Source organism: Carlito syrichta, unplaced genomic scaffold, assembly GCF_000164805.1.
Source record: "Carlito syrichta isolate Samal-C Ts95f unplaced genomic scaffold, Tarsius_syrichta-2.0.1 Scaffold120755, whole genome shotgun sequence".
Taxonomy (NCBI): domain Eukaryota; kingdom Metazoa; phylum Chordata; class Mammalia; order Primates; family Tarsiidae; genus Carlito; species Carlito syrichta.
The window spans coordinates 1,714-9,694 of NW_007064851.1; the positions used below are offsets into that span (position 1 = coordinate 1,714).

Sequence of the window (7,981 nt, forward strand, 5' to 3'; positions counted from 1 at the left end):
TCACCTCAGCCTCCCAAAGGCGCGGGATTACAGGCTGAGCCACCGAGCCCGGCTGCGAATAGGTTCTTAATGAAATTTATTTTTTACAAGGACCTAAGTAGGGCACCTGTGGAGATCCCAGCTAAGACTGGCCCTTGCCCTGCAGGCACCCACTGTTGACCCCAGGCCTCACATGTCCTATAAGTGCCTCTGAGCCAAACTTTGCCCACCACACGAAATCTACACATCTTAAATTCTGTGTCTCACTCTGTGGCATTATTGCTGTGATAGACTGAATAATAGCCCCTTTCATCCCTGGAACCTGTGAGCATGTTATGTTATTCAGTATGATAGAGAACCTTGCAGATGTGGTTAAAGATCTTGAGGTGTGGGGACTGCCTGGATTATCCAGGTGGACCCAATAGAATCACAAGGGGCCTTTGAAGACAGGTGGAGGGAGGAACAGAGTCCGAGATGAGAAAGGTTAGGCTGCTGACTTTGTAGATGGAGGAGGAGGCCGTGAGCCAGGAAATGTAGGCAGTCTCCTGCAACCAGACAGACAAGGAAGTGTGTCCCCTCAGAGCCTCCAGAAGGAACACAGCTCTACTGACGCCTCGATTTAGGGCTTTCAACCTCCAGAACTGTAGGATCATGAGTCTGTGTTATTCTAAGCCACTAAATTTGTAATAACTTGTTAGAGCAACAACAGGAGCTGGGCACAGTGACTCGTACCTGTAATCCCAGCACTTTGGGAGGCGGAGCTGAGAGGATTGCCCAAGTCCAGGGGTTCGAGACCAGCCCGGGCAACTTGGCGAGACCTCGTCTCTACAATAAATACAAAAATTAGCCGGGCGCGGTGGCATGTGCCTGTGGTTCCGGTTACTTGGAAGGCTGAGGTGGAAGGATCGCCGGAGCCCAACAGCTTAGGGCTGCAGTGGCCATGAGCGTGCCATTGCACTCCAGCCTGGGTGCCAGAGTGAGACTTCTACTTAAATAAAAAACAAATTTAAAAAACAGGAAACATACAACTGCATGTTAAGAAGTCAGGGGTCTTTGGGTTTTATTGTTGTAAGCTACAGAAAATGGCTCCAACTAATAAGAAAGAGAGAAGTTGTAAGGGGAAATCCAGGTAGCTCTAGACTGGACAGGTGGCTGGAAATAGTCTTGGAACGAGGATAGCAGGAACTCCCCAGCTGTCTCCTCTGGGCACCCTAGCTGGAAGGCGTTAGCTCTGGCCTTTTTTCTGCCCTTGGATAGTTCACTCCAAGATTTTGGATCCTGGGAGGAGAGTGTGAGTGGCTTAAATTGGGTCATGTGCCTGCCACTTGGATAAAGACAGCACCTAATTACAGGCCCACTTAAACCGCCTTGTGGAGGAGGGACCCATTCTCCAAACGAGAGCAGCTGTTATTAGGAAAGCGGCGAGGCAGATGGGTGGCCCCTGTGCCCCATCATCCAATGGTCTCCCGTTCCAGGCCTTTCACCCTAGCCTGCCTTTCTGGACTCTTTCAATACCCAGCATTCTCCAGCCACACTGGACCGCCAGATATCACCTCACAGCACGCACACCCAAGTCTCGGTGCTCTCCTCCACCCCGCCCTGCCCCAGCTCCCAGAAAATCCTGAGTGTCAGCAAATCTCCCCTTGGCAGATTCTTTCCTGACTGCCACTCTCTTGCATCACTCATGTGTACCACTGAGTGCCTTCCGTGTGTTCTAGGTACTTGCTTACCTGCCTGTCTGACCTAGCGAGTGTTCTTAGAGGGTGGAAATGAGTTCTCATCCTGGGTCCCAGGGTCGCTCACATGAGGAGATTCAATCAGTTGAATCCTGGGGCATTTTCCGTGGTTGTCCTTTCTCCCCCCGTTCCAGCATCAAATCTTCTTCCAAGCAAGACCTGTGATCCTTTCTGTCTTAGATTTTGAGCAGAGCATGGTCCTCGCTGCCTGTGGGCCATATACAACGTCTGACAGCATCACATACGACCCCCTGCATGACCTGATTGCTGTCATCAATCACGACCGGCCAGATGTCTGCGTCCTGGTAAGAGCACCCATGGGAAAACTGGGGAGTAAGCCTTAGAAAGGGGTTTGAGTGCAGTTCCAACTTTTTAGGAAGCACGTCAGTCTGTCTTTTTTTTTTTTTTTTTTTTTGAGTTGGAGTCTCACTCTGTGGCTGGAATGCAGTGGCATGCTCATGGCTACCGCAGCCTCAACCTGTTGGGCTCAGTCAATCCTGCTTCCAAGTAACTGGAACCACAGACATGTGCCACCACACCTGGCTAATTTTTTTATTTATTGTAGAGACGAAAGTCTCACCAAGTTGCTCAGGCTATCCTCTCACCTCCACCTCCCAAAGTGCTGGGATTACAGGCTTAAGCCACCACGCCTAACTATCCTCCTTTTTAAAACTATCTAAGCCAACACTTTGGGAGGCTGAGATGGGAGGATCGCTTGAGGCCAGGTGTTTGAGACCAGCCTGGGAAACATAGTAAGTTTTGGTCTCTACAGAAAATAAATTAGCCAGTTGTGGTGGCGCATTCCTGGAGTCTAAGCTTTTTGGGAGGTTGAGACAGGAGGATCACTTGGGCCTAGGACTTTTAGGCTGCAGCGAGCTATGCTCTCACACCACTATACTCTAGCCTGGGCAACAGAGCAAGACCCTGTCTCAACAACCTTTTTAGTTCTATATCTCCATAATCTACATCTCTGGAGAGGTGTATGTGATCTCTAAGCCTTCATTAAATTTAAAAGTCCAACATTTTTGCCACCCTCCATTGATTTGTTAGTATTCTTGCTTCTGTCTCATCACTCTAATGTCTTTTTTTTTTGGAGTTGGAGTTGGAGTCTCTGTTGCCCAGAGTGAAGTACAGTGGCCGCTCCCGGCCACTGCAGCCTCGACCTGCTGGGCTCTGGCGATCCTTCTGCCTCAGCCTTCCAAGTAGCTGGAACTACAGGCGAGCGCTAACATGCCTGGCTAATTTTTTGATTTATTGTAGAGGTAAGGTCTCGCCAAGTTGCCCAGGCGGGTCTCGAACCCGCGGGCTCAGGCAATCCACTCACTTCAGCCTCCCAAGGCGCGGGATTACAGGCTGAGCCACCAAGCCTGACTGTCTAATCTCTTTTTAAAGGTCAGAGTACTACTGTTAGCACGGTGGTTGATTTCCCTTGCTAGGTTTAGAAAGTCAGAAAGGCCATTGTTTTCTGAAGCACTAGCCAGGCTATGTTTTCCTAAGCTTTGACCTCCTCCCCTACTCCCCTACCTTGGCGAGTTGAATCTCCTCTCTAATTTACTTTCTGGCCATGGCTTTGGTAAACTCAGGTGTGTCCACATGGCTCATTGAGCTATGACCGCTACCATGTTTCCTAAACTTTGCCCCCCTCTCCTACTTTGGGAAGGTCTCTCTCTCTCTCTCTCTCTCTCTCTCTCTCTCTCTCTCTCTCTCTCTCTCTCTCTCTCTCTTTCTCTCTCTCATTCACTTTTTAAGTAAACTGTTTTCCAATTGTAAAAAAAGAGAAAGTCACAAAAAGTCCAGTGTTCTAGGGAGCCATTGTGCTGGTTGTGGGGTCCTGGGAGCCTCCCTCCATCCAGGGCTCATGCGCTTCTGCTGCTGAAATTGGCCAGGTGCCCCCAGCCCATCTGCTAGCTGTCCCCAGACTCCACAGGCAGCCTTGGAGGGACAGATGGACCCCAGGCAGAGAACTGCTAGAGTAAGTTATCCAGAGTCATTCACAGACACATGTGATTCTGATTTGCTCTTTTGATGCCTTTGTTTCTTTCCCCCCCCACCCCCCACTTATTTGCAGTTTGGTCCTTTTCTGGATGCCAAGCATGAACAGGTGGAGGTAAGTGACTCAGACTGGGTGGGGAGGGATCCTGGATACTTGTGTTCGATCAGGCCGTCGTTTATCTTTTGGCGTTCATCCCACATCCATAACAAACGAAATGAATCCCAGTGACTAATCAGAAAAACACTGGAGCAGGGCATTTTTAATAAAGGTTTTGAATTTGAGGGCTTCATTTCACCAGGACGCAGGCTATCTGGAAGCTGGGGGAGAGAGATATGTCAATATGTCAGATCTCATGTTTCTTTGCTTGTGACGCTTGGCCCTAGTACACAAGAGCACTGAAACAAATGCAGGTGTCTGGGTCACGGGGCTGCCTTGTGAAGGTTCCTTTCCCTGCCGATACCCTCAAGTCTTGCTGTCCTGTCTATAAAGCACAGATGGCCCTTCCCGGGGCAGCTCTGTGGTCAAGGCCTAGGGCCTCCTGTCTTTTGTCTCAAGATATTTTTCCTTCCATGGAAAAGATTTCAAAGTACTCTTCCTTTAGTTTCTCTCAGACTGCATCCAAAAGGATTACTCTGTCTCCTCCTGCCCTTGACTAGACATCTTCTCCATCTTTGTATCTGCTTCAGCTCCTAGCCCAACAGCTGACACCTAAGGTTTATCTAACAAATGTTAAACAAGGGAATGAACACGAAACACCTAGCCTCTAAATCTGTCTCCTCTCCTTACCTGCAGAACTGTCTACTGACAAGTCCATTTGAAGATGTTTTCAAGCAATGTCTACGAACAATTATTGAAGGCACGAGAAGGTCAGAATTCAAAATGCTGGACAGAACCTAAAACTTCCTGGTTTTTTCCAGAGCTTCTCATTAAGAAACCAAAAGTGAGACCGGGCATGGTGGCTCAAACCTGTAATCCCAGCACTTTGGGAGGCCGAGGTGAGTGGATTGCCTGAGCCCACAGGTTCGAGATCAGCCTGGGCAACTTGGAGAGACTTCATCTCTACAATAGATAAAAAAATTAGCTGGGTGTGGTAGCACGTGCCTGTCGTTCCAGTTACTTGGAAGACTAAGGTGGAAAGATCACCCTAGCAGGTCGAGGCTACGGTGGCCGTGAGTGTGCCACTGCACTCCAGCCTGAGTGACAGAGTGAGACTCCAATTCAGGGGGAAAAAAAAAAAGAAACTAAAAGAGTTTAAGAATGGTAGTGGTTAGCCAGGCATGGTGATGTGCACCTATAGTTCCAGCTACTTGGAAGGCTGAGCCCAGCAGGTTGAGGTTGCGGTGGCCACGAGAGTGCTACTACGCTCCAGTCTGGGCGACAGAGTGAGACTCCAACTCAAAAAAAAAAAAAGGCAGAATGGTAGTGGTAGTTCTTGTCCTTCTCATTCTTTTGAACTACTAAGATCAGATGGAACCCTTGAACTTCAAGTGCAGACACCAAGTTGAGAGGCATCTTTTAAACACAAAGATAAACATACTTGAAGAAAACAGACGACAGAGACTCAGTCTTGCCTTGCTCTTTTTCTCTCTCCTTTAATTCCTTTTCTCTCTCCCTTTTGTATAAGCCAATATTCCGTGGGAATCTTCCCAAGATGATTTTGAGACGTGTTTGATGACTTGCACAGCAAAATCCTGTAAGGCCCCAAACATCTGGTTGTGTAAGTGATTGTTCTGGGTGAGCCCAAGTTCTTCTTCTGAGTCAATGCTTCCCCAGGGTACGTGGGGCACCACCAGTGGCTAGAGCCAGGGTTGGTAGAAACTCAGTGGGGTGGGGATCCTGGCTCCTTGCCATAGATGGAGAGGAAGGAACCATGTGAGGTCACTGCGGTGGTGAAAGAGCTGTGCGGCTCTAATTTGAGAGGCAAGTCACTGTCAGGAAGAGAGGCCCAAGCCAGAAGTAGAAAGTTATTCAGGAAGCTGACATCCTCATTTCCTGTCCCCTTTCCTCCAGTGCCAGGGTTTGAAAGACATGGGTATAGACGATATCTTCTCATGGGATTTGCTTGCCTGTAGCTGAACTCATAAAAAACAAATGTTCCTGAGGCTAAGCTTTTAAAAACAAGTCTGTAACAAAGGTGGTTTTTGAAACAAGATGTCTAATCTTCCGCCTTTTGCCTTTTGGCGGTGAGAACTGATTCCAGAGTTGATTAGTTGTAATATTACCTCCTTGTGCTGCATGGTAGACATCACGGTGGGGCAAAAAACACCCCTAACCCACTCCGGAATCAGAAGACTTGAGTCTTGCCAGTGACAGCGTGGCTGGTTCTGGCCCTGCTTCCATCCTTCAAATGAAGGTGACACAATCACTGTCTCTCTTCTCCCCAAATTTGTTGTGACCCTGATAGAGTTCATCAGCCTGGAGAATACTTAGAGCTCCTCAGGAGAGAACTCCCCCAAAAACCAGGAGCAGGGCTGTGTCCCCCTTTGTGACAGGCAGTGACTGTGTGGCAGTGCCCCAGGGCTGCTGGATGCTTTCAGTTTGGGGTTGGGTTCTGTTTTTGGTTCCTTACCCCATGTGGTATTGACAGCAGTGATAGAAACAAAGGACAGACTAAGCATTGTTGGGGCGAGTGCCCAGCACCACCAGGCACTTTCATCTGTGGCCAGTGCGTGCCACGGGGCAGGGGCCGGGGGCAGGGTGAAGCTGCCCCGCCCTTCTAGAACCTGTATATAAATGGTCCTCAGGCAGAGGATTTCTTTGATTCCTGAGAGGTTAGAAATGCAGAGCATTAAGCTGATTTATCATCAGTAAAAGCCAGAACCAGCGAGGAAGCACCTCCTCCCTCGCGGGTGCCAAGCAGAGCCCTGAGAATTCTCATCCTGTTCCAGGGAGTGGCTGTGACGACCTCCCTCCATGACGTATGAAGTTGTGCAATACTGAGCATAGTTGGGATTTTTTTCTGATCCCTTCCCCCATAGCCAGTTTATGAGCAGAGAGCAGGAGGGCTGTTTCCTCCTTACCCTAGTATACACTGAAGCTGCAATTGCATCCTCGGACAGCAGCCAGCTGTATCTCAGTCCCTTGCATCTGTCACCAATGTTGAGCCTTTGGGATCCTAAGCCCAAATTGTCCCATTCAAGTTACCCCGTGGCCTGTTTACCAAACTCTAGACTCGGATAATGATAGTGAACTTCTCAATGTCAAAGAAGATTATAAACAATCCGCAAAGTACCTTTGCTCTCGAGATTCTGATTTTCCGTGGCAGAGGTCACACTCTGAGCAGACATGACTAGTAATAAGAACACAGCGGACACCAGCACCTTCATCACACGGGAAAGTACCTGGTTCCTGGGTACTTTCTCATTTGAAGCAAGAGAAGGAGCTGGAAGTGAGAGCTATGGGGGGCTTTTAAACATGTCCCCAAAGTAACATTTCACGCTTGTTTGGTTGATCATGGGTCCCTTTGCCAACGACAGTTAAGGGAACCAAGGAAACCGGGACTTTTTTCCTTTCCTCTTTTGTGTGGCTGGGAAAAACAAACAGTTGGCCCCAGGGTTATAGCACTTTTCTTTGCTTGTATGTTGTAACCCTAGAGATTTTCCTTCTGCCTTCCTCAAAGGACACATCTGCTGTCATCCATGCTTTTATTTTTGCTGTTCAATATTTCTTTTGCTTTCACAAGACGTCCTGCTGAGGAGTTAAAACTGCTCCCTGAGGGAGGGGGCACCAGGCATGGCTCAGGGAGATGCCACTCGTGGTTTCCTCCATCCTGCTGGAAATATCTGTCCTGGTTGTCCAGTGATTGTGGCCGGTGCTGGGTTAGTCCGTTTCAGTTTGATCTTCTAAATATGAAGCGGTCTTAGGGTCTGACTCGTGCACTTGGTTTCTCTCTGGGAAGGAGCCCCAGCTCTTCTCACTTCAGGTCGTGTGTCAAGAGACTGATGCCTACAAGCTACACCTGTTCAGATGGTGTAACAAGTCAGACTTTGGTTTTGACTCTGTCTGCTAGGATGTGATCCTTTGTTCAAATCCTTGTCTTTCTAGATTTTCTAGATCCCAATTTCCTCTTCCTTTTTCTTTCTTTCTTTTTTTTTTTTTTTTTTTTTTTTTTTTTGTTTTGGAGTCTTATTCTGTTTGCCCAGGCTGGAGTGCAGTGGCACACTCCCGGCCACCGCAGTCTTGACCTGCTGGCCTCCAGCGATCCTTCCACCTTAGCCTCCTGAATAGCTGGTACCACCAGCACACACTACCACGCCTGGCTGAATTTTTTTTT

At 48.6% G+C, this 7,981-nt stretch overlaps 1 protein-coding gene across 1 annotated transcript in view; it reads left to right on the top strand.

The window, feature by feature from the left end:
- Positions 1 to 1,468: 1,468 nt before the first annotated feature.
- The window catches only part of LOC103249551 (DNA polymerase alpha 2, accessory subunit), a gene marked incomplete at its 5' end in the record, with an annotated part of 13,434 nt that continues 6,921 nt past the window's right edge, over positions 1,469 to 7,981 (top strand). The window contains 4 exons of the mRNA XM_008048180.2: positions 1,469 to 1,606; positions 1,850 to 2,020; positions 3,784 to 3,822; positions 4,501 to 4,574. Of these exons, the coding sequence (XP_008046371.2) occupies positions 1,469 to 1,606; positions 1,850 to 2,020; positions 3,784 to 3,822; positions 4,501 to 4,574 (422 nt within the window). The remainder of the gene's footprint in view (positions 1,607 to 1,849; positions 2,021 to 3,783; positions 3,823 to 4,500; positions 4,575 to 7,981) is intronic.